This window comes from Spermophilus citellus (assembly GCF_964194105.1).
Source record: "Spermophilus citellus genome assembly, chromosome: 8".
Classification (NCBI taxonomy): Eukaryota; Metazoa; Chordata; class Mammalia; order Rodentia; family Sciuridae; genus Spermophilus; species Spermophilus citellus.
The window spans coordinates 606,672-632,680 of NC_138189.1; the positions used below are offsets into that span (position 1 = coordinate 606,672).

Sequence of the window (26,009 nt, forward strand, 5' to 3'; positions counted from 1 at the left end):
ATGTTTGGCATATTGTCACAGCAATGGAAAGCTAACACAGAAAACTGGTACCAAGAAGTAGGGTTGTTGCTGTGACTGTACAGAAGTCTTTGGAGGTGGTTTGTGAGGAGATTCAGAAAAGTCTGAAAATGCAGGCTAGAAAAAACTTAGAACGCCATAAGCACAACTTAATGGGCAACTAGTAGGATCTCAGAAGACCAGAATGCTGATAGGAATAGATAGTAAAGACTATGCTCATGAAGTTTGGCTGGAAATGAGGATTCTACTGGAACTGAACTAGAGGCCACCCATGCATTCTGGCAAAGAACTTGTCTACATTTTGTTTATGGCCTGAGACTGTGTGTGAAGCTGAGTTTAAAGGTGATGGACTAATTAATCTGGTGGAAGAAATTTCAAGGCAGCATTCAGGCTGTGGAATGGGCATTGCTGGCTTCTTTTAGTCAAATTTATAGTAAGAATTGGAAGCAAAAAGCTGAGTGGAAAGATCTGAAAAACTGCAATTTGGCCAGAAAAGGAGCACACATAAAGTCGCAGGCAAGAAGCATTGCTAAAGGGCTTAGCACCAACAAAAAGAAACCAAATGCTTTGTACTAGGACAATAGGCAAGATGCCTGAGGACATCTCAAGAACTGACCAGACCCTACCTATAGTAACCCAAGAGTATGAGAAGAATAAAACTTGTTTGAAAGACTTTTTTTGTGTGTGTGTATGTGAGTGCCTGAATGCCCTGCTCCCGTGGGCCAGGTAGGAAGTTGTTTCTCTAGGATTTGTTTCACTGTGTTCAACCATTCAAGCTCTCAAAGGCCACTGCAGCCACAGTCTGAGGGGGCCCAGCTGCTGTTCAAACAGACCCTGCCATTGTTCACGAGTTGCTGGTTTTGCAGGCATGCAGAATGTAGGAGTTGTGGGGTTTCAAAAGTTTCTACTCAGGTTTTAGGCAGTGAGGCAGGCTTACAATGCCTGAAGGCAGTCTCAGAAAAGGTAGTGTGTGGAGCTTTAAGAATAAAGTTAAAGATGCTATGGAGAGCCCAGAAAGAGATTCCAGAAATAGACCATCTCCAGAGCAAAGCCACAGACAAGGAGCAGAGCCAGTGCAAAAGAATAGCCATGTAGGATGGATGCAGCTAGCAAGGCCACAGGGGAAGGGCTGCCCAACACCTTTGGGGCCCACGTCCCATTACCACACGGACATATGCTGGACATGGAGCTACTGGATTTAATGTTTGCCCTGTTATGTTTTGGTCTTGTTTTGTTCTGATCCTTCCTTGGCATTCTCCTATTCCTTTCTTTTGGAATGGGAATGATTATCCTGTGTCATTGTTGTTGGAATAATGCTTTTGATTTTCACAGGGCTTATAGCTAAGAATCTCAGAGGAGACTCTGGACTCGATTTTGGAGTAATGACGGAACTGCTGACTATGGGAATTCTTGGAGATGGACTGAATGCATTTTGTATTGTGAGGAGGACATGAGCCTTTGGGGGCTAGAAGCAAAATGTTAGAGTTGGACCTGGAATATTCCCCAAAGGCTCATGTGTTGAAGGTTTGGGAGGTGGTGAAAACTTTAGGACTTGGGCCTTAGGTGGAGGAAGTAGGTAACTGGGAGCATGCCCTTGAAGGGTATATCTTGTCCCCAGTCTGTTTCCTAAAACCAAGGGTGAGCTTCTTCTCTGTACCATGTGCTCCTCACCATGATGTTGTCTCACCACAGACTCAGAAACAAAAGAGTCAGGTGACCATAGACTGAAATCTCCTCTTTTTGTTTTACTCAGGATCGCAACAAAGGAAAGCTAACCAACACAGTTCCCAGAATATGCTCCAAGCTGTCTAATTCCAGATCCACATATACAATTGCCTCCATCTCCTCCCAGGACAGCACTCACAGGATAGTGTTCACATATGAAGTTGTGAGCCTCATTCCACCCAGCTGGTCCCTTCTCCAGAGTTCAGCAGGGAAGCCCCTGCTTAGTTCCCTGCCTTGCTTAACTCAAGTCTGCTGAAAATCCACTTAATCTCTTCCAAACCCATCACTTCTCTCCATCTCACAGTCCCATCCTATCCTCCATCACTCTCACATGTTCCATTGTACAGTTTTTCCTGAAAATTTTCTCACTCCAAAATACTTTTCCCCAAGCTGCCACAGAAACTTTGGATTTAAATACATACCTGAAATTCAGCAACTCTACTCCTGGTCCTACCTACACCCAACAGAAATCAGACACGAGCAAGAGTGTTCACAGTAGTACCATCTGCCAGACAAATCTGGAGGCAACCTACATGCCCATCAGTCCATCCCATGAGTAAGGTGTGGTGTACCATACAGCAAGGACAGCAGATGAACCACAACACGCAAACTGAGAGGAATCTTGCAAGGAAAGCATGCACGCTGTAGGATCCCACTGGTGGTATTCCAGCCTACGGTCATCCACGGAGGGAGTCAGGGCAGCAGTGCCCAAGGACCTTCCAGGATTGGCGCTGGACTATATCCTTGACCATGACCTCATTTCTCAGGTTGTGCTGCTTTGTGAATGTTCACAATTGCTCTTTTTCCTGGTATGAACTCTACCTCATCAAAAAAACATTCTCAGAAAGAATTTAGCTCGTCCCTGGCTGTGTAACCATCTAGCCTGCTCCAAACCAGGAGTTCCCGTCCGCTGTGGGTCTTCCTCCTTCCGCGGGGGCTTTGTAGTTCCCATACTCCGGGCTCTGCCCTGGGAACCTCCACCCCATACTCCTCACTCCATCCAGTCCCTCAGGGGCTTCTGCTCCTGGGGACCCGGGCCCCACACTCCCCGCCCTGCCCCTCAGGCACGCCCGGCCCCACCCAGACCTTTGCCGAGGCAGGCGTCACAGTACACGTGCCCACAGCTGGTCAGGCTGAAGGACGATGTCCTTCTAGGCGGCTGGAAGCAGTAGTTACAGAACACCCAGGTGGCCATGCTGTTGCAACTGCACAGCTGGTGGCGCGGCCCAGAACAGCGCCAGGTCCTCGAGGCTGGGATATGCTTCCAGGCCGGCAGGCAGCTCTGCGCCTGCGCCCACATGGCCTTGCGCCTGCGCACCCAGCGCGTCCCGCCCAAACCCCAAACCCACGCTAGGGTGTACCTACAGTGTGGGTGGGGAGGCAGGTAGCTCTGCGCCTGCGCACACACACGCCCTCGCGCCTGCGCACCAAGCGCATCCCGCCAAAACCCACGCTGCGGCCCTCTTCACTGTTTCGCTCCTCGCCTCCTTTGCCAAGCCAATGAGGAGGAAAGTTTTTGCTTTGTTTCTTGGTTATGGTTTTGTAGTTGTAGATGGACAGCATGGCTTTACTTGTTTATTTTGTGCAGCGCTGAGGCTCGAACCCGGGCCTCGCTCGTGCCGGCGAGCGCTCTGCCACTGAGCCCTGGCCCAGGAGCAAGGGTTTCGAGGAGGAAAGAAAACGTTTTATTGATCTGCTAGTACAGGGCCCCCTGTCCCAAGGCTGGGGCTCCCTGCCCGCCGCGCAGGCTCAGAGAGGGCCGCAGGCCCAAGTCCTGGGTCTACTACCCAGCGCCTGCGCGGCCCGCGCCCATCCGCGGTCGGGTTTCTTCCCTCCGTGGGTGCTGGGGCTCTTCCGGGCAGCGAAGGACAGGTGGCTTAGGCTGGGAGGGGACATGTGCGTCTCGTTTTCCTGGAAACCCCTCGGTTTCAGAATGAGCCCCTGCGGTGGAGCGTGCCCCCTGCAGCCCTGCGTCCTCCTGGGGTGGCCATCAGTGTGCGCCAACAGGGCCTGAGTGCTCGGTTTCTGGACATCAGCCTCTCCCATTGCTGGGTAAGCAGCAAGGGGCCTGTCTCCATGGCCACCATGACTGGAGGATAGCCATAGGTGGATGGCCAGAAGATGGGGCAGAGGGTGGTATAGCCTTGTCTCCATGCGCACTGGGAACAAGTGGACAAGGTGACAACCACAGAGACTGGCCAGAAGGCAGAGCACACGTGAGCTCCATGCCCACTGGGACCTGGGGTGGATGGTCGTGGCGGTGGCACAGTGGGCCAGCCCTCCATACCCACAGTGAGAGAGTGGATGAGGAAGAGTGGATGGCCAAGTTGAGGGGGGGCTCTGTATCCCGATGAGGGTGGTACATGAGGGGTGGATACCAGGCTGATCAGGGGCCAGAATTAGCTATACCCATCTGGATAGAGGCTCTCTCGCCCAGTGAGGAGGTCCATGGGAACAGGGTAGAGGAGAGTGTGGCCGCGGAGTGTCTAATCAAGACCTCCGGAGACCAAGCAGGAAGCAGATCTGATTTTATTGCACCTGTATATATACTCAGGCAGTAGTTAAGCAGATTACAAGCAGCCACCAGTGCAATTTCTGCTAACTGTCCTTGCAGCAACCAATCAAGGAGTGGGCCATGGAGCAAGTGCAGGGACTCCAACACATGGCCTCACGCGCAGGGCTATCCCTATGGGGTAACCAGCCTGGGTCTCACGTTCTAGCTCAAGGGGAATGGCCTGCCACTCAGACGCCCTTAAGGTATGCCATGTTTGCAGTACTCCATGTACCTGTTCCCACACCCATCCTAATGGGAAGGGGCAGGAGATTAGGGGACCACAGAGACTGAGGGAGCTACAGGGTCCTAGCCTTGAAATGGTGGGAGACCTGGAGATTACCAGGACAAAGAGGAAGGAAAGTGAGTCAGGCCAGGGGACCAGGAGGTCTGGTCTTAGGAGGACTGAGTGAACCAGGATCTGGGAGTAACAGGCCCACTGTCTGGGTTGTGGGACAGAAGCAGATTGGGATGGGGCAGAAACTCAGCTTGCCTCCAGCATATGCATATGAAGGGGCTTGAGAAGATTGTTTCCCTTTTAAAATAGTAGTTGGGGGAAGGGACTCAACTGTATTTGCAATTTCTAATGAGATTATAATTATTTCAAAATTAAAAGTTAACACAAAAAAGTTATTTATTTTAAATATTTTTAGTTGTATTTGGACAAAATATCTTTTTTTTTATTTTTTAGTTGTAGATGGACACAATATATTTGCTTATTTATTTTTATGTGGTGCTGAGATTTGAACCCAGTGCCTCATGCATGCAAGGCAAGTGATCTACCACTGAACTACAACCCAAGTCCCACAATATCTTTATATTATATATTTATTTTATGTGGTGCTGAGGATAGAACCCAGGGCCTTGCATGTGCTAGGTTAGCCCTCTACCCCTGAGCCACAACCCCTGCCCCACAAAAGTAATTTTTTAAAAAATTTTTTGAGTTGTTGATAGACTTTTTTTTTTTAACTATGTATGCAGTGCTGAGAATTGAACCCATATCCCATTCTCAGTCTCAGACATGCTAAGCCAGCACTGAGCTGCAGGCCCAGCCCCCAAACATTACTTTTAAAATAAGAGGTCCATTCCTTGACTAATGCTGGACCTGCCTTGGCTTTGTGCTGTTTGTAAGAACTGGTGGAGACCTAGTGAGAAAACATGGCTCAGGAAAATTGCCTTGTTTGTGTGGGGAAGGTGCCTCTCAGGGAGTTAGGAACTAGCAGAATAGAAGGGAAGGGTGACTATTTCTTGGATGTGGCCTGGGGACAGGGTGTATTTGCTCTCGGTAGTACTGTAGCTGTGAGCCTCAAGTGACCACTAAGTGCTTGGAAGGTGGCTGGTCCAAATCAGTGATACTAAGAGTGCAGCCTATAACCTGGTTGTATGGTTGAAAGAAGATAAAATATCTCATTAGTAACTATGTTGAGTATGTTTTAAAATGGTAATATTCTTTATATATTGGGTTAAATATATGTCACTAGAGCTGATGTTACTTTTCTTAAACACCCTTTTTATTGTGGTGACCAGAAAACTTAAAGTCACATATGTAGCTCATTGTAATCCTACTAGACAGTGCTGATTTAAACCAAGTTTAAAAAAATAAGATAATGTGCTTACTTTATAAAATTCAGAAGCTACATTGTTAAGGTAATATTTTATCAATGTTGCAATCTATAACATTAATTTCAACCACTGGTATCTTTGAAATCATAAGTAATACACATTATCTCAGTGGGTAGAGTGTTTGCCTCACATGCACAAAGCCCTTGGTCCAATCCCCATTCAAACCCCAGCACCATAAAAAAAAAAAGTTATACACATTTATGCATGTATTTGGTTTATTCATTCAAACATTGTGCAGATTATTTGCCTTTACCTGTAATGTTTTAAACAAGCTTCTTAGCTATAAAAAAGTCTTTAAGATACTTCATTTGGAAAACTCCAACTGAGATAAAGATCAACGTTTGTGCAAAAGCCCACCATAAAACATTGCTGTTTGTATCTTCACTGGTCATTCGAAAAATTTCTTCACGGTCCTATGCAGAAGAGAGATGGATGGATTTAGTTTCTTAAAAAACTTAATGTGTGATTTGGAGGGGAAGGTTGCTGTATGTGTTCAAGATATTTGATATTACCCAGTTAATATATTATGCTAAGGTGTACTGTGATTTCCTAAGCTTGAATCTGTTGTTTAACTGAGTATAAAAGAGTAAAAATCAACCTTATAAAACACTGCATTTTGGTGTGAAATACAGGAATTTTATCTACGACTTCGTACATTCTATTTGCTACCATCAAGCAGAGCAAACACTGCCTACCCAATTGAGGTGATTCCCCTGTTGGAGTTCTTCCTTTGTGCCACAGGCTTGCCTTACTTAAGTTCACTCCGGTCCTTATTTTCCAGATCATGACACCCAAGCTTAGTGAGGACACAAGCTGGTGAGTGGTAGAGCAGATTTGAGCCCACTGAACCCAGTGACTCAGGAAGCAGGGTGGAATGACAGACTGATCTAGAAAGTGGGCCCACTTGGCCCTACAGACGTATGGAGTGTGTTGGGAGCATCGTTCATTCCCTCCGTAAGTTCCCACCTTCTGCTGTGGGTGCTTTGCTGGCACAGGGATAGGAAGAGAGCAGTGCCTTTCCCAGCAGAGTCCAGCTAACACCTCTCTCCGCACTGCCTGTCCACGTGTTTCTACTCAGGACACCAGGAAACAACTGGCAATTCCTTCTTTCCCTGGTCCAGGGGCTTTGTGTTGAGAAATGCATTCCCGGCAGGAAGAGATCAAATAAGCTGAGTAGGCAGACTGACCCTTTGATAGTCCTGTTCTTTGAGTATTTGCTCAATTTGTTCCATTAGATGTTCAAGCTTGAAGGTAACTTCATTAACTTTGTCCTTTGCCTGAGCAATTGCAGCATCAAGGTCATGTTCTCCAACTCGAATATCCAAGTGGATGCGCTGCTTAAACAGTGAAGAGGAGGAAACAGCATTGAAGACAGCTCAGGGCTTCCTGCATCCTTGCTCCCTCCTTCCACCTCCCTTCCCTTCTTGATGAGTGGGGGAGTAGGGTGCCGCTTAGTGCCTGCTCTCCCTTTTGTCCCTGTTCTACTCAGTTGCCTTTTTTAACAATGATGCAGTAAGTGCCAGCCTAATGACCTGAGGGTGTATTTATAGCTTCCTGCAAATCAGATTTACTATGAGGTGCTGAGAAGATCTGATGGCTGCTCTCAGGAAACTTTTCTTTATGTATAACAGAATTTTTTATACTAAAGTACAAATTCCCTTCATCTGTCCTCAACACATTGAGAGAAGAGCCACCCACCATCCTCCTGCACAAGTTTCATTTATTGGAATCCATTACTAACTCCCCCTCAGCCTTCCCCTGCTGTCAAGTCTGAGGGACCCCAGTTCTGTTCACCTTCCCTCAGCTCTCACTTCCCCCCTCAGTCGGCTTCAGGGCTTCCTTTTGAAAGCCTTCCTAGAGACCAGAAGGGACCTTCACGAGTTTCCCTAAGGTGTCAGCAAGGCCTCCAGAGGTGCACACTCACCAGCCTTCTCTCTCCAACGGACACGAACCTTGTTGAATTAGATTCTAAGCAAATGATGTGTTCACCAGGTGAATATGAAGTAAAATAGAATGTTCCTTCTGGACCAAATAATTTTGATAGTAATACCTAGGGTTAAGGATTTCCATAGTTTAAGATTATCATTCTCTACATTTTAAAAAACAAATCTCCCTACATAAATCTGTTCAAAATAATACAGTTCCCAGAGAAGAGACCAAATAGCTAATAAACATGAAAAATATTCAGCCTTGCAAGTAATAAAAAATCCAAACTAGAATAAGGCATTCCTTGTGTATTATCAGATTGATAAGGATTTAAAACTACTCAGGTGGTATGGAGACATAAGCACTCTCCAAATGCTGTTGGAATGTAAACAAAACAACAGTTGTAGAGAGTAGTTAGGTGATATGTATTACAAATTTAAAAGTTTAGATCATAGAATCATAAATGCTGCCTATATAAACTTATTCTAGTAAAATACATAAAAAACAAAGTTACATGTAAAAGGATATTCACTGTGATGTTTGTAATAACAAAATTGTATTCTTGAAATAACGAATACCTTTCAGTAGGGAATTGATTAGGTAAATTTAGGAAAGCCCCTAAAGGAGCACTGTGTGTCAGTGAAAAGGATACTAAACCCATAGCTCCACCAGAGGTGTCCCTCAAACAGCTATAGAGGATAAAAAGTATTTTTTTATAAAAGTATACCTTCACGCATATGTTCCTATATGCATAGAAAAGAATGCCGGAGAATACTCACCAAACTGTAAACGGTGGTTACATCTGCTAGGAAAATTTAGTTTCTACTTAGAATATTTTATAGTGAAATAAATATTTCAGGATTTCCATAGAAAGTCACAGGGCATGCTGAACAGCAGGAAACACAGTTTGAAGAGACAGAGCAAGCATCAGAACCAGATACAAATATGGTAGAGATGTTGGAATTATCAGGTCAGGAATTAAAAAGCAACTCTGATTAATATACTAAAGGCTCTAATGGGAAAAGTAAACAACATGCCAGAAATAATGGGTAATATAAGCAAAGAAATGGAAATTCTAAGAAAGACATTATAGAAATTTTAAAATACTGTAGAAGCAATGAAGAATGCCTTTGACAGTAGGTTCCTTAGTAGACTGGGCACAGCCCAGGAAGGAGTTTCTGAGCTCGAGGCTCTGTGAATGGAAACTTGCAAAACTGAAATGCCAAGCGGTAGGAAGGGAGGGAAACCCAGGAACCAGGGCATGGCAGAAAGCAGACTTGGGCATGATGGGGAAACCAGGAGGAGGAAGAGAAAGCAGAAGGAATACTTGAAGCAATAATGGCTGAGAGTTTTCCCCAAGTTAATGTCAGACCAGGAAGCTCAGAGAACACCTACAGGATAAATACCCAAACAAAACAAACAATACCCCCACACAGTCTCTACCTCCGCATGTCACACACACATGTCACACAGAAGGTCAGAGCTAAAGAAAACCTTGAAATGAGCCGAGGCAAACCTTGCCTAACAAGGGGGAAAGGCTCCAATCACATCTAACTTCTCAGAAACTGAGCAGGAAGAGATGAAGTGATGAAATACTGTACTAGGAGAGAAAGACCCCCAGCCCAGGCTCCTGTGTCCTGCAGAAGCACCCTTTAAGAATTAAAAATAAAAACTTTGTTAGAAAAACAAACCGAGGAAGATTGCTACCAGTTGAACTGCCTTTCCAGACATGTTAGAATAAGATCCTGAGAAAGAAGGAAGATGATGTAGCCAGAAGCTCCAGTTCATAAAGGGCATGAGAGTAGAGCACGCCGAGGTAGCCGGACCGTCCTTCTCTCATTTCTAACTGACTGACAGGCAACAGCCTGTTCAGTATGACAGCAGCAGGGCTTCCCGTGGTGAGAGTTCAGGAAAACCAAGAGCAGAATCAGAAACACTGTATCAGAAGGCACTTGCACACCTATAAAGTGGAACAGTGTGCTCTCTCAAGTGGACTTGGGTTTGTTGTAAATGGGTATTGCAAGCTCTAGGGCAAGTACCTTTAAAAAGTTGTTTAAAAGTACAATTGATATGTTAAGAAGAAAGAAAGGAGTCATTGAAAATGCACAATTAAAACCATAAAAAGAAAAAAGTAGAAAATTGGAACAAAGAACAAGGGTGATGAATAGAAACAGAGCAGATCTTAGAGATTGTGATCAAACTACGTCAGTGATCGCTTCAAATGTCAGTGGTCTGAGGGCTGGGGATGTGGCTCAAGCGGTAGCGCACTCGCCTGGCTTGCGTGCGGCCCCAGTTCGAGCCTCAGCACCACATACAAACAAAGATGTTGTGTCCGCCAAAAACTAAAATAAATAAATATTTTTAAAAAATGTCAGTGGTCTGAACGCACCAGTTAGAATGACAGATTGTCAGAATGGGTCAAAAAACATAACCCAATTACCTGTCTACAAGAAAAACAATAAAGACATAAAGATTAAAAGTAATGGTACAGAGAAAGATATGCCCTGCTAACCTTGAAGAAAGAGAAAGCTAGAGTAACTATATTAGTTCAGACATTTAACTTCTGAAGCAAAGGAAATTATCAGGGCCCAGTTGTGATAAGGGGCCCAGTTCTCCAAGAAGATGTGTGATCCTCAATGTGCATGCACTGAAGAACAAAGCTTCAGAACACGAAGAAAACCGATAGAGCTGCAAGAAATACATTAATTCACTGTTTTAATTGCAGACATCAACACTTTTATCAGAAATGGATCTATCGTGGAGAAAATCAATAAGGACATAGTGGATCTCATTGGTGTCATCAGTTGACTGGATGTAATTGACATCTGTGCACTAGTGCAGCCAACAAAAGCAGAATACAGGGTTTTTTTTGTTTGTTTGTTTTTTGGTCAAACTCTCATGGAATATAAACCTTCTGGGCCATAGGTACACTAAACAAGTTTTAAAGAATAGAAATCATAAATGTGCACTTTCAGACCACAATCTAATTAAACTAGCAATCAATAGCAGAACGGTAGCTGGAGATCCCTGAAGTCTTGGAAGTTAGCATGCTTCCATCAACACATGGGTCAAAGAGCAAATCTCAGGGGATATGTACATGTGTCTCAAAATATTAAAATACAGCTTAACAAAGTTCGTGGGATACAGTGAAAGCTGTGATCAGAGGGAGATTTAAAACACTGAATGCATATATCAGGAAAAAAGGTCTAAAGCCAGCAATCCAAGGAAAAGAAAAGCAAATTAAGTGCAATGTAAGAGAAGAAAACTAGATTATGAACAGGAAATGAAACATCAAAAAAACTAAAAAGCTGGTTCTTTGAAAAGATGATAAAACTGGTAAGCCTCTTGACAATTTAACTACCAGGATAAAGGAGGACACAGGTTACTGACATCAGAGGTGAAGGAGGGGCATTTCCACAGACCCCAGGGACACCGTGAGATGCTGCAGGAGTGCTGTGGGTGACTCTGTGCCTGCTGGTTTGATACTGATATGGCTTCAGTTTGAAAGTTCCCAAAGGCTCCTGTGGTTTGGGCTGGGGTCTCGATGCAGCAGTGCTCAGAGGTGAGGTCTTGGAGGCTCTGACCTTGTGGGAGGCCAAACTAACAGGTGACCATGTCCGTCTCGTTGTCGGTCACTCTGCCATCTGGTGCCTAGGGAACCCAGACGATAGCCTCAATCTTTAGGGTTCGAGTGACTGTCTTCTTTGCGCCTGGGCGCACCTTCCTACAGCCCCATGGGTGGAGCTATGCTCACCTGTTCCTTTGTAATATTACCCCTTGCCCTGTTTGGGATAGAATGTTCCATGGAAACACCCTTTGTGTGTCCCCTTATCTTACTGTGCCCTTGGGTGTGGCCTATCTAGGTGTCAGTTAACCTGCTGACAGCAGACTCAGGAAGCTAGACTCAGCCCCCTGAAACTGACCTCTTGCCTCATTTGAATGGCTTCTCCCCAGTAAAATTGGGTCAGCACGTGTGGGCTCTCTTCTCTCTCTCTCTCTCTCTCTCTCTCTCTGCCCTTAAGATCAGAGGAGCCGTCACAGCACCCCCAAAGAAAAAGGTATTTCTGTCTCTTGTATGGTTATTTCGCACAGCCCAATTAGCCCAGGTCCCCTGGAGTGACCCTGAGGGTTTTAGTCTCGAGCAACCTGGCAAATGGCGTCCCTGGGTGGGCAAAAGGTCTGAGTGTTTAAGTTGCCGGGAACCCAACATGACCTCACCAGTAGATGAGTCATCATGGTTCATAACTGAAGGGACCATTGGACGGTCCATTTTGAAAGGGTAGGAGGTAGGCCTACCTGGGGAAGCTCACTGGGTGTCCTGGCGGGTAGATCTCGTTCCTGGGTGGGTCTCGTTCCTGCCCTTTCCTTGCTTCGATCTCTGCTTCCCAGCTGCCATGCATGAGCAGCTGTGTTCTGCCACATGACCCAGAGGTGACATTCTACTTCACCACAGGCCCAGACATTGCAGGAGGGGCCAGCAACCATGGACTGAGACCATGAGCCGAAAGCAATGTCTCCTCCTCTGTTGGTTTTCTCACTATTTTGTCGCAGTGTGAGAATTGACTAACATAGATGAAATGGACCGACTTCTTGGCAATCTTCCAAAACGCATGCAAGAAGAAATAGATGATCTGAATAACCCTGTATCTAGGGGTTGAATCAAGGATGAATAACATGGTCTGTGGCTATAGCTCAGTGGTAGAGCACTTGCCTTGCACATATGAGGCACTGGGTTCGATCCTCAGCACCATAGAAAAATAAATAAATAAAATAAAGGTATTGTGTCCATCTACAACTAAATTTTTTTTTAAAAAAAAGGATAATCTTTTAAAACAGAAAGCATCAGACTCATATGGGTGAATTCTACCAAACACTTAAGAAATAAATTATGACAATTAACTAAAATCTCTTTCTAAAGAATAGAAGCAGAAAAAATACCTCCTGATTTTTTTTTTAACACCTTAGCCTCCCCAGGGTTGGAACTTCAGGTACGCACCACTGTGCCTAAGTCTTACTTCATTTTATGAAGGTAACATTACCCTAATACAAAACCAGACAGCATTATAAGAAAAATCTATGGATGCTTCTCTCTCCTGAACATACGTGCAAAAATCCTTCCCAGCACAGGAGCAGAGCAGATCTAACACCATGCGAAGTGAGTACATGTGAACAGTGGGGCTTGTTGCACACCCGCAAGGCTGGCTGAACATCCAAGTGCTACAACTATCCCATCAGTAGGTTGAAGAAGAACCATGTGTGCACCATCTGAAAAGCCTTTTGACAAGAGATGCTGCTCATTCACGATAAAGACTCATTAAATCAAGAACTGAATGGAACTGATTCAGTTTAAAGAAGATTGTACAGAAAACCCACAGCTCGTGTACTTAATGGTGAGAATCCAGAGGCTTTTCCACTAAAGTCAGGAGGAAGACAGGATGTCATCTCTCACCATTTTATTTAGCATACTACTAGGAGGTCTAATTAATGTGACAAGAAAAGGAAACAATAGGAAAACAGACTGGCAAGGAAGAAATAAAACTTCTGACTCACAGAGGATATGATGACATACAAAATGCAAAAGGATTCCCAGTAAGTTGGGAGGCTGAGGTAGGAGGATGGCAAGTTCAAGGCCAGCCTCAGCAACTTAACAAGACCCCAGAACAGAATAAAAACAAAAAGGGTTGGAGATGTGGCTCAGTGGGAGAGCATCCTAGGTTCAATCACAATTCCAAAAAAAAAAAAAGGGGGGGGGAGAAAAATATTTGAAGCACCCCTGGGTTTAATACCCAGTACCAAAAAAAAAAAAAAAAAAGAATTGACAAACAAAGGAATAAGTGATTGTAGGAAGGTTGGCAGATATAAGATTAATATATTAAACTGAATCACTTTTCTCTATATGAATAATGAGCAAATTTAATGTGAAAAATACTGTCTACATTAGCACCCTCCCCAAAATGAAATATTTATAAATCTAACAAACTGTGTATAAGAACAATGTGAGAAAACCTACAAAACTGTGATGAGTGAATTCTAAAAACCAAGTAAATAGAGACAAGTCCACATTCACTGGTAGGAAAACTCAGTATTGTCAAGATGTCAGTTCTCTCCAATATCATCTACAGATTCAACCCAATCCCAATAAAACCTAGCAAGTTGTGTTGTGGCTGGACAAACTGATTCTCATGTTTACATGCAAAGGTAAAAGTCTCCAGGAGGCCGAGGAAGAAAGGGAGGGGGAGAAGGACGAGGTTGGGACTGACGCTACCTGACTCCGTCATTATAGTAGCATGGTAATGATGGCAGGTGGACAGACAGGTGGGCCCAGGACCAAACCAAGTCCAGACATACAGCCACATCGATGTGTAACCTGAAGAAAGCAATGCAGTGGAGAGAAGACAGTCTCACAAAAGAGGGACTGGAACCACTGGACATGTGTGTGCAAAGGCCTCGGTGTGGACCTTACACCTCTGTGAGGATCGTCTCCACGTGGACCAGAGACCTGGAGGCAAAGTGTAGAACTGTACAGCTCCTCCAAGATGATGAGGAGATATAGATGACTTGGGTCCAGTAATGATTGCTTAGTTGAACACCAAAGGTTTGATCCAAGAAAAGGAGCATTGATAAGGTGGACCTGGGAAGCTCAAAGTTTATGCCTTGCAAAAGACATCTCAAGCCAGTTGCAGTGGCACACACCTGTGATCCCAGCAACTCAGGCGGCTGAGGCAGGAGGACCGCAAATTCAAGGCCAGCATCAGCAACTTAGTGAGACCCTGTCTCAAAAAATTTTTAAAAGGGCTAGGGATATAGCTCAGTAGTTAAGCACCCCTGGGTTTAATCCCCAGTACAGAAAGAAAGAAAGAAAGAAAGAAAGAAAGAAAGAAAGAAAGAAAGAAAGAAAGAAAGAAAAGAAAAAGAAAATGACATTGTGAAGAAGAAAATGAGACGACGAACCACAGACTGGGAGAGAGTCCCTGGAAGACAGATCTAACAAGGGATGACTGCTCAAACTACACAAAGAGCTCTTAAAAGTCAACAAGGGGAAGGCAGCCCAGCTTTTAATTGGGCAAATATCTGAAAAGACACCTGGCCAAGAAGAATGCAGGTAGCACATAGGCATATGAGACTCAAAGCATGTGGAGGGCACTGCAGTGAGATGTCCCCACACACCTATTAGAATGACCCAGATCCAAAACACTGGCCGTCCCGAGTGCTGGCAAGGGTATGGAGCCGCAGGAGCACCTGTTCACTGTGGAGGGGGCCGAATGTCGCACAGACTTCAGGGACAGTGTGGCATTGTCCTGGAGAGCTAAGTGTTCGTGTGGTCTATAGGAATGTCCTTGGCATTTGCCAAGTGGTCTGGAAACCTAGGTCGGTCCACACAGAGACTTGCAGGTGGGTATCCATAGCAGCTCTGGGCATGATTGCCCCACCTTAGAAGCAACCACACTGTCCTTGCATGGGGGGATGTGTAAGCTGGCGCAAGGGACACGCAGTGTTCCCCAGCACAACCAGGCCAGGAACCTTAAGGGCACATTATCCAGTGGAGCATGCTGAAAAGAAAGCTGTGGTTCCCGCGGGGACAGGAAGACCAGTGGTGTCAAGGGCTGATGAAAGGGAGGTTCTACTGGAGCACAGAGGATATTCCAGGTGGAGAAGTCGCCCTGCGACACCACGTTTGTCCAGACCCGCGAAATGTGCATTACCAAGAGAAGCATGCTGTGAACCTCGCGCCCTGGGTGCACGGGTTGTGGCAAAAATCCTCAGGGGCCAGGAGGTTGCTGGTAGTTGGGGAGGTCATGCCTGAGTCAGAGCAGGGAACTCGCTGTGCTCTGCTCAGTTCTGCTGTGACCCTAAAACTGCTCTACAACCACAAAGTCTTAAAAACATATTACACAGATAGAAAAATGCAGTCAAGATGCTTTGTAGGGCTGGGGTTGTAGCTCAGTGGTAGAGCACTCGCCTAGCACGTATGAGGCCCTGGGTTCGATCCTCAGCACCACATAGAAATAAATAAATAAAATAAAGGTATTGAATCCAACTACACCTAAAAATTAAATATTCTTTTAAAAGATGCTTTGTAAATGTCTTTCAGTTTTGATCTAAAGAAAATGAAGAACATTGTCACGTACCTGATTCCTTTCAAGAGAACCACTGAAAGGGAAAGTTTGTCAATAAGTCTGCGGTCAAGGGTGAGGTTTATTATTACTTCCTATTTTTGTATGAATAGCAAAACCTTTCTCTTTTCCGAGGAAATGTTTAGTGACTACTCACTACCTGTTAACACATTCCTGAGATTTACTTTTGTATTCCAAAGCCTTTGTTGTCTTGTTTCACTGAACATGAAATTCACCAAACAGCTTTGAATGCTATTCCCATGGTGAGCTGGGAAAAATGCACACTTGGGTTTGAATCTCAGTGCTTCAACTTGGTGACAGTCTGTAAGTCATTGAACCTTCTAGCCACGTTGCTTCTGCCCAACAGAATATTGGAAGTGGAAAGTGGGATGGGGTAGAGAGGTCCGTGTGGTACACCACGGTCACCACCTGTTCTGCCCACTCCACCAGCCACTTCATTCCTTCGGGTTGTCCCTCACTGGTGCAGGAATGGGTAGCTCATCAAGACTGGCAATGCGGACAGTCCCGAGCTCTGACACTGACCAAGAGAAGCAGGGTACACAGGGAGTGGTCTATCCAAACTGATACCACCAGAGCCGGTTCTTGTCACCCCATCTCTATGTGGAGAAGCCCTTCCTGAGAATAAGGCCCGTGGGAGGGATTCTGCCCTTCTCCTAGGCCAAGTGAGGCTCGGGCATGCTTCACACGTGATGTGTTTGCTGAATGTTCACAGAATGGATGAAAACATGTCTCACTTCTAAAAGGGAACGTTCTCAGGCAATGGTGTATTTATGTTTTCTTAAGAGACAATATACGCTGCCTTTTCTAGCTGGCCTTGACCCTCTGCCTCTCATGGGGCTGGCCATGCAGTGTGTAACTGACCCAGTGGGCGAGTGTGTGTTCTAAGGACTTAAGTGTCTTCTGAAGACAACACAAAGGTTTTAGTTTCTCCTGCCTACATAGAACCCTGTCCTTGTCACTGAGAGGCCCGTGCCACTCTCCAGGGATGACCCACCAGCACCTGCTGCCCATGAGCTGATTTCTAGGACCTCCGTTTTTGTGGCCCTGGGCTCAGGATGCCAGAGCACCTGTGGTACAGTGGGATCTGGATGTCACTGTTACACCATTGTACAAACGAGGAAACTGAGGACGAACCAGTCAAATAACCTGACCAGTTTGCCCTCAGAGATGACAGTGTGTGCTGGAAACTGTCTGCTCTCCTGGATCTGTGCTCTGTCCCTTTGACCATGCTGAGTTTTCTGCTCCTTCACTGGTGCCCCATGGCAACAAGGTTCTGTATGACCTGGGGCTTCTGAATTACTTGAGAAAGCCTCTGCCAGAATCTGAGGAAGGAGATAGGCAGTGTTTTTTATGACCTTTGGTTTTTGGGGAAACCGTGGCTCTGCCAAAGACGGGGCCCAACCCAGGCAAAATCTGCAAGCCTCTGTGTCCACAGAAGCCCCCACGTGACTTCTCTTGAAACTTTCTATGGGAAGAGTGTTTCTGTTCCTCATCTAGACCACGGGTCTTTGAGGGTGAGGTACTGTCCTAAATAAAAAGCTGCAGGTGAGTGTGATAGTGCATACCTGTAACCCCAGCAACTCAGGAGGCTGAAGCAGGAGGACTGCAATTTAGTAAGGCCCTAAGCAACTTAGCAAGACCCTGTCTCAGAAGAAAAAAAAGGGGGGGGGGGCTGGGGACATGGCTCAGTGGTAAAGCACCTCTGAGTTCAAACCCTGGTGCAAAAACAAAAAAAGTTGTAAACGCTGGCTGATGGTGCTCAGGTGCTCAGTTATGCATAAGCAGAAGTTGTAACACTATGGGCACGAGGGGCAGGTGGTTCCTGCACAAGCAGTTAGTATCTCAGCACAGATGCATGCTCACCTCATCATTGTATGTTGTGACAGTCACCAACATCCCCAGACCAGGGCCCGGTTCTCGGAAGTCAAGTTTGCCTGTGTCCCACTGCTGGATCTTGAAAGTTCCTGTGTCATAAGCAGGAGGCAGTGACTGTGTGTGCAGAAAGCATCAATAGGTGATGACCTCTAGGTTAGGCCAATCGTCTTTCTCTGTTTGTCTGTGTCATGAGGACCCTTGCCTGGGGCAGCCTCCGCCCTGGGGGCCTGTGCGACCCCTCAGGACAACTCTGGGCAGGCAGCAGGGCTGGGGTGCTGGTCCAGCTGTGCTGACTGGGTGCCTGCTGAGCTGCTGCACCACCCAGCCTTGGTCTCCCACACTGGAGGGTGGGGCAGGCTGTGCCCTGCTCAAACCCCAGGGTGCTGAGGCTGCCAGCTGAAAGCCTGGGAAGGGTCCCACCTACCGGTGAGCCTTGCTGGCCCTCCCGCCTTTATGCTCCCCCACAGCTCTGCCCCAGGCCTGTCCCCAGGACTCCTGCCCACGCACACACGAGTCCCGGGGTCCCCTCACGGGCCCTGCAGATCTGTTCTTTGAGCATGCATACTCCGGTGCCCCTCATCTGCACTTCGAGGGGCTAGAGAGCCTCAGACATTCCATTCCTCCCTGCGGCCCTCTGGGGTCTGGCAGTAAGCCTAGGGAAGTGTTTGGCTCCATGGTGGGGGCTCAATAAATGTTTGTGGAATAAGTGAAAGGGTCCCACAATTCAGGTTCAACAAGGGACTTGAACGAATGGGTACCAGTCATCCCTACGCCACTGCAACACAGCGTTCCTGGCATGCTGCCTGAGTTCTCAGAACGGGCCAGGGTGACCCCGCCTGCTTCTGTGGGATCCTCCAGCCTCAGGCACAGGCCTCCCCAAGGTGCCCTTCAGGCAGGAGGGCGGCTTAGAGGGAGGTGTCATGGCCAGGGAGGCCAGCAGATGGCGGAAGAGAAGCACTGCTCAGGGGCCAGTCAGCTGGAGAGGGTCACTTCCTGTGGGTGAAGCAGTCCTGAGAGCAACACCCACCAGCCCAGCACAAAGCCCCGTGGAGTTTCTCACCACGTGGCCATGGAGCTGGAGGGCTCACTGGCTAGGAACAGGGATACCACTTTAGGCGGGCCATCTTGGGCACTGCACTGGGAGGCGGGTGCCTCCGTTTTCCCGCTGATAAAGCAAGGATGATATGTTATATCAGCCAGGCCACAGTGGTACACAACCTATAATCCTAGCTACTCCAGAGGCTGAGGCAGGAAGACCACAAACTGAGGCCAGCCTCAGAAACTTAGGGAGACTGTCTCAAAATTAAAAATAGAAAGGGCTGGGGTGCACTCAGTGGTGGAGCGGCCCTGGGTGCAGTCCCCAGGACCCAAGCCAACACCAACAGTGGTAACATAATGGTACACCTCCCTCTGGGTGTGAGAGCAGCAAGTCAGGGTTGTGTTCTCCCTAGTGTGGACCTGAGCACACCAAAAGCTCTCAGTAAGGCCTTGATTGGCAGCTCCCTGAGCCACCATGGGCCTGAGCAGAGCACCTCTCTATCAGCTGACCACGGCAGGCGAGGAGCAAGAGGACTGCCCACAGCCACCCCACGTGCCACCAAGCCAGAGTCACACTTGGGCCCGTCACAGGGCCTCTGCGGCACTCACTGCCAGAGCCTTCCTCCTGGCTCCCGGTGAAGGCCAGCACTGTGGGGCGAAGGCCTCACACCCTCTCCTGGTGCCTGAGGTCACCGATGGTCATCCCATTCCTCCAGACTGCGTCCTTGAGACCGGAACTGTGGGTCATTGGAGTGTATCATAGGGACAACACACTCATTGTAGGAATTTCGGAAAGTGCAAGTCCCTCCAGGAGTTCCTAGCATTGGTGTCAGCCATCTGGCCTTTTTCCTGTAAGTACCTGGTGTGTGTTATCAAAATGAGTTTGGGGCCCAGCACAGCTAGGGAGGCTGAGGCAGGAGGATCGTGAGTCCAAAGCCAGCCTCCTCGTTGTAGAAAGGCCCTAAGCAATTTAGCAAGACCCTGTCTAAATATTTCTTAAAAGACTGGGGATGTGGCTCAGTGGTTGAGTGCCCCTGGGTTCAATCCCCAGGGGAAAAAAAAAAAGAAAAGGAGGAGAAGAGAGAGAGATTGGAACATGTACGCTATCTGTGCCTTGATTTTCCAACCTAGTTTTTTCAGATCAGTTTACCATGTCTTAAATTTTCTTCTGTAACCTTAAATTGAGGTCTATTCAGAGAACACGATCCAGCGCCGAGCGCAGAGCATGGCAGAGAGCAGGTGGCCTTCTGAGGACAGGTGGGGGAACCATGAAACAGGAGCCCCAAGGTGTGTGGCTGGAGGCCACATGGTCTGGCCGACCTGGACCCCCACTCACAAGCCATCTGCCCCTCCGGAGGGAGCCAGGCATGGAGGTCACGCTCCAGCTCCTGGGGTGGTCTCAGAGGAGAGGAGCCAGCAGAGCTGAGAGCATGGCTGGCCCTTGCGGTCATCCAGACCTGCAGCCACAACAGCAGACAGTGCGAGGGACAGAGGAGGCTCCACATGCACTGACGACCCTGCTCTGAGGAGGAAGCCCACACAGGCCACGTGCCACATCCCCCAAGACCTGGCCCTTCTCCTCACTGACCACACTGCCTGCTCCTATCTTGGAAGTGCCAGGGCCTGTAGAGTGAGATTCTAAGCCAGGAGGAGGCTGCCGGGAGGAGGCCCACAGGCCGGGAGGAGGCCCGGGCACACCCACAGTCCTGTCCAGTGGCTCTCGGTGCTGCACACTGTAGTGGCCTGGGGCCCTCAGCCCTGGGAGCACCAGGCTCTGCCGAGTGTTCTGATGACCTGATGGCGGGCACCTGGGCGTGGACAGCAGTCGTGTCAAGAGTGCTGTGCACACACTGACCTCTGGAACACTCCAGGACCCTGGAGGGCTGGTGGGACTCCATCAGCAGGGTGCTGTGCACAGGCGCTCCCTGGGGAGCTCACACCAGTGCCGACTGACGGCTGCTGTCACAACACCAGCAGCAGCCCAGAGGCCCCAGAGGCCAGCAGGACTGATGTCCAAGACAGTGTGGTCCTGCCCTGGGCTGCAGCCCATGCCACTGTTGGGCCCCTGCGGGGACCGGGAGGGGCGTCTGCCATGCCGGGGCTGTCCGCTGGCCCCCGAGCGGGCTGCTCCAGGAATGTGTGTCTCTGGGCACCAGGGGTGTGTGTTTCGTGTGCTGCGTGGCAGGCGGGGGCCTGGGCACCTGGTGGAGTTCAGCAGCATGCCCACGGGCCCGCTTTGCACTCGCCTGGTGGCTGCCCAGGTCACTGTCGCCTGACGGGCTCCCTGTCTTGCAGATCCTCCGGGCAATGGGTCTGTTCACCGTTGGCCTGTTTTCTCCACCCAGGAAGGCGGGACAGCCTCCATCTGCCGTCCATTCCTAGAAAGTCGTGGACTTCTCATCCCCCAGGGAGCCGCTGAACTGTCCATCAGGGTCTGTGGGTAGACCTGGCTGTTGTGAATGACAAGTGCCGCCATAAACGCCATGGGGTGTGGGAGGAAAGCCTGGTTCCGTTCTCCAGGGTGTGGACCCAGGAGTGGGACTTCTAATCTGTGACTGTCCTGTGCTCCTGAGCTCCGGGGCCCAGGATGAGCCTGCAGCTGAAAGCACCTCTGGACTTCTCCCCTTGTCTGGAGCGTTTCTGTGGTGGACGCCTGGCCCTTGAACCCTTGGCTCAGGCCTGCTTCAGAGGGCTGTGTGGCCTCCAGGAGGGCCTGTTTCCCTGTGGGAGTTTGAAGGACGGAACTCGTCTGAGCAGAGCCCTCTCCTGCTGTCCCTGGTCTTCCAAGATGTACTTGTCCCTGGTCTTGATGTACTTGAAGGGCTCACCATGTAGGGCCCTTCCAGAAGGTGCAGCCAGGAGCAAACTGGGTGGACCATGAGGCTCTCCCCCTCAGCAGCAGACCCTGCCTGGCCTGCGCCTCAGACTCACATGGAAGGTGCTCTGCCCTCCCCACTCCGGATGGCCCAGAACTCACTGTTGAGGGACGGTCATGCGGGACTGAGGGAAGTGAGGTCACAGACACAAAACACCTACTTGGGGCTTCCTGGGGTTCGCCCTGGTGTTGGTGGCAGTGCGGTGGCCGGCAGCTCCCAGGCACCCGAGCCCCTCCTCATCTCCCACTCAGAGATGCCACCCTGCTTCTCCAGAGGTGCGGGGCGAATAACTGGAGGCCAAGCCAGAGAGGTTGGAGGCAGTGTGGGTGGGGGACTCCCTTTACAGAGCACCTGTGGCACTGGAGGCCAGACTTAGCCGCCTCCAGCTCAGGTGGGACACCCACAGTCACCAGCATGGGGCAGTGCCGGTGGTGCCGGTGGGTGCCAGAGCTCTCTCTCCAGCTGTTCTTTATTCCTCTGTGGCAATGAGTCACCTCCATCAGGGAAGGTGGACACCTTCCTCGCCGCCTATGGTCAGTCCTAATGAGAAGCACCTTCAGGCCGATCTTGGCCTGAAGGTGTTCAAAGTCGCCCCTTTTGGACTTCCAGATGGCCCTGAGCTGGAAGGAGGTCAGGACAGTGGGCATGGGGCTTCCTGGCCTAGACTCCATGAAGATTTTAGGTTTGTTTTTAACAGTGAGCTCGTGAGTGGATAAAGGTGCGTTCTCGGTACCTCTCACCTGATGGCACTTGGCACTGCATTTGTGAGCAAGTGGACACTGAGTCTTGGCTGCAGGGGTGCTGAAGGGAGCAGGTGAGGGCCGGGTGTGCGGGGTGTGAGCCACAGGCCTCCCAGTGCCCTGCAGTGGGAGTGCATCCACTGGTGTCCAGCCTCCTCCTGTAGAGTCCTCCACGCCACCACCCACTGGTGTCCAGCCTCTTCCTGTAGAGTCCTCCACGCCACCACCCACTGGTGTCCAGCCTCCTCCTGTAGAGTCCTCCACGCCACCACCCACTGGTGTCCAGCCTCCTCCTGTAGAGTCCTCCACGCCACCACCGGCGCCCATCGCTCCTTGGCTTCAGCATGCTGGCGTCTGAGGTCCCTGCTTCTCCTGCCGGGCTGTCTCCTGCTCTCAGCCCTCCTGTCCTTGTAGGCCTCACAGCTGCTGACTGCATGCTGAACACCAGGGAGCTTTGCGTGGAGTCACCTCCTCCAGGCAGCCACTTCCCCAGCCATCAGCTCCATCCTGACCCTGGGCCTGATCTTGCTTCCAGGTGGTGGCCCCCTGCGGTGTCCACCACAGTTCCCCCAACCCTGCTGGGGCTGGACCTTTGCTCTAGGTCCATGCAAGGGGTGAGTCCTCTGCTCTGTTCCTGGCCTCTGAGTGGCTACTTTTGGCGGGCCCAGAGCTGCCCTGGTGCTCCTGCTCCCTGAGCCCTGAATCTGCAGAGCTATGTAGAGGTGACAGGTGAGGAGACCTCAGAGTGGGGTCACTGGCTCAGAGGTGCAGAGGCAGGGAGGAGAGGGCCGCTGGATTTGGGGAGGAGCCAGGGCAAGTGGCAAGGGGGAGGGGTTGACAGCAGTGGGGGGTGGGCAGGGCCTGAGGCTCTCACTGCAGTTGAGGGCTGAGGCTGCAGCCAGGGTGCATGTTAGGCCACACAGAGGCCCCTGCTCACACAGCTGCTGGAGCCCACATCAGGCACCTCCAGGTTCTGTGACTACAGCCCACTGCCACGAAATGCTGCTGGCCAGGTCTGTCCAGCCAGTGTCTGTAGGGCAGCAGGTGGGCAGGAGCTACTCTGTCCCTCTGATTCCTTCTTGGCCCCTTGAAAGGAAGGCAGAAAATCCATGAGCGACCCCGAAGGAGACCAAGGGCCCAGGACTCCCCGGGCAGTGCTCCCTCTGGGCACACACCGGGCAGAGCCTGGCGCCCTCTGTGTGTGGGTGGCTAGAGAGGCCTGCAGATCTCACACATGCCCTCAGCTGGAAGGAGCAGGCGCCATCATCACCTGCCATCACAGAGAGGCTGAGGAGCAGGTTGGCCGTGGCCCGTGGCAGGAAACAGTGCTGCTCCCGGTGCTGAACCTGACAACAGGAAGACCCCAGCACTGCCGGGGCCTGGCCTGTCTGCTGGCCGCCTGTGGTCCCAGGCGCTGCCCGCGTCCTGGCTTGCTGTGTTGGATGTTTGCAGGCTGGGCCACTCTGGGGAAGGAACCCTGAGGCCCAGCGGTGGAGACAGGCTGAAGGCAGAGCTCAGCTCCCCCTGGTGGGGGTGAGGGGGCACAAAATCATGAAATACAAAACACGATTTAGGATGCCTCTAGATTTAGATTTCACCTCCCCCCCCCCACCTTTTGCAGTGAAATCAGAGTTGGAGATTGATTCTGACTTGAATGTTAGCTAGCATGCTGGATTTTCCCATACAATTCTGAGACTAGTCAGCACTTCTTTCTTTCTCAGAAGGTGGGCCAAGCTCACCTGGGTGAGGATGTGCTTGCAGCACAGGAAATGTGCAGACTCACTGTGGTGACAGAATCTAAGGATAGTCTGCCTGGCAGGCAGTCCTGGGTCTGCACGGGATGCTCCTGCCCATGGTCTCCAGAAGGCACATGGACTCCTGGTGTGTGTCCTGCTTTACTGGACCAGTCTAAAGACCTCTCCTATGTTTGGACTGCTCAGCCACAATCAGCATGTTAAACGGCAGCAGATTTTCTTGGCTCAAGTAAACCTGACCACCAGAAGAGCAGATTAAGCTTGATGTCAGGTCCAGTCTCCTGCTTTAAAAATCATACAGTTCCCTCCTTCGTCTATCCACATCAGCTTTGCCTCACTTGGCAGACGGTGAGGAGGGAGCCATTCAGCATGACACTCACTGCCCAGGAGCAGCCGCGAAGAGAGCCGAGTCAGCCACCTACCTGATACCCACGTGTCTCCTGGAACGTCTTCTATGAGGCATTTCTGCTCTCGTTCCCCTGCATGGAGATAGAAAGCAGCCGAGGGTGGGAAACTGAGACACAGCAGAACTGCCAGCACCTGCATGGCCCTCTCTGTAGCAGAGTGTTCTGTGCCTGGATCAGAGGCACCTGACTGCTTCTTGCAAGCGTGCATTTCCTTGGGTGACCTTGTAAGTAAGATTGATTGCTGTGAGAAGGGACACATGTGTCTGTGCTCGGCCGTGACTCCAGCAAGTCCCAGGGACAAGATAAAAAGGCGCCTGGGACTTCAGGCCTCTCCAAGCTCTGTGCCATCAGCTTCAGTCCCCTGCTCTTCAAAGGTTGGGAAGTGTTCTTTGGGCTGAGAGGCGGTGCCAGGGCCAGGGAGAAGCGCTGGGAGAAGGCGAGTCTGGGCGCCCGGCACCCCGTGGCAGAGAGCCAGGAGCGGGCCTTGGCAACCACCTGAAATAGTCATTTTCTGGTGTTTCCACTGCCTGGCGGAGGCGGGGGAGGGGGAGTGAAGGGGCAGCTGGAGTTGAGAGGAGGGAGGAGGCGGGAGGAGCCTGTGGTGGCAGCAGGAGGAGCAGGCTTCTGCAATGAAAGTGTTCTGAATACTGGAGAGGAGGCCAGAACCTCACTGAGGCCTCACGCTGAGGAGGCTGTCTGCTTCCTGTAAGGAAGGGAGAGACATCATCCGGGATGGGGCTGGGCTCAGGGGTAGAGTGCTCCTGGCAAGGGTGAAGCCCAGGGTTCTACAACAAACAACAAAAACACAGGCAGAGGAGTGAAATCACTCAGCAGTCAACTAGGTCCTCTTGGTTTTTGCACCTAGTGTCTCCTCTTCTCATTTGAAATACTTGTAGACTCTCAGAAATTTGCAAGAACAGGCCGTAACCCTGCCTTGCTCTGGGAGCGTCCAGCTGCAGCTCCACCAGCCCTTGAAAAGCCACCAGCCACCCTTCACCACCTCCCTGATGATGCCAGGCAGAGCTGAAGACTGCGTACCACTGGCTTCCAGTCCCACAAGAGCAGAGAGGGCCTGCGACCACTGCCCCACTCCCCCAGTGCAACTTCCTGCATGAATGAGGCAACTCCATAGCTGCATCCAGAAACTGGGTTGTGGCACTGGCACAGGGCAGTGACGTGGCCACAGACCTGAGCGGGTGCCACCAGCTTTTACACATGCTACTTTTTAGTGTGTACATGCACTATGTAAGAATGCTTCAATAAGCAACTGCAAACACTCTTGAAACAAGTAGAAAATGCGTGAACTCAGGCTGCAGTAGCCCTGAGTGCCTGGGTCACTGA

At 49.8% G+C, this 26,009-nt stretch overlaps 2 protein-coding genes across 4 annotated transcripts in view; both read right to left on the minus strand.

The window, feature by feature from the left end:
* The window catches only part of RNF212 (ring finger protein 212), a gene marked incomplete at its 5' end in the record, with an annotated part of 38,346 nt that extends 35,408 nt beyond the window's left edge, over nucleotides 1-2,938 (minus strand). Inside the window, one exon of the mRNA XM_081304862.1 lies at nucleotides 2,830-2,938. Coding sequence (XP_081160988.1) covers nucleotides 2,830-2,938 — 109 coding nt within the window. The remainder of the gene's footprint in view (nucleotides 1-2,829) is intronic.
* A 2,803-nt stretch (nucleotides 2,939-5,741) lies between these two features.
* Nucleotides 5,742-24,850, minus strand: LOC308654837 (transmembrane emp24 domain-containing protein 11-like). Of its 3 annotated transcripts, none has more exons than XM_081304527.1 (5): nucleotides 24,684-24,850; nucleotides 17,842-17,942; nucleotides 7,842-7,967; nucleotides 7,105-7,251; nucleotides 5,742-6,330 (listed from the first exon to the last, which is right to left on the minus strand). In XM_081304527.1, exons 1-5 carry the CDS (start codon nucleotides 24,805-24,807, stop codon nucleotides 6,181-6,183), a joined length of 648 nt encoding a protein of 215 aa, XP_081160653.1. In that variant the 5' UTR covers nucleotides 24,808-24,850; the 3' UTR covers nucleotides 5,742-6,180. The 3 variants fall into 3 exon arrangements, with proteins under 3 accessions (XP_081160653.1, XP_081160652.1, XP_081160654.1); XM_081304526.1 differs by having other exon boundaries at nucleotides 7,105-7,254; XM_081304528.1 differs by lacking the exon at nucleotides 7,842-7,967.
* Nucleotides 24,851-26,009: the final 1,159 nt, after the last annotated feature.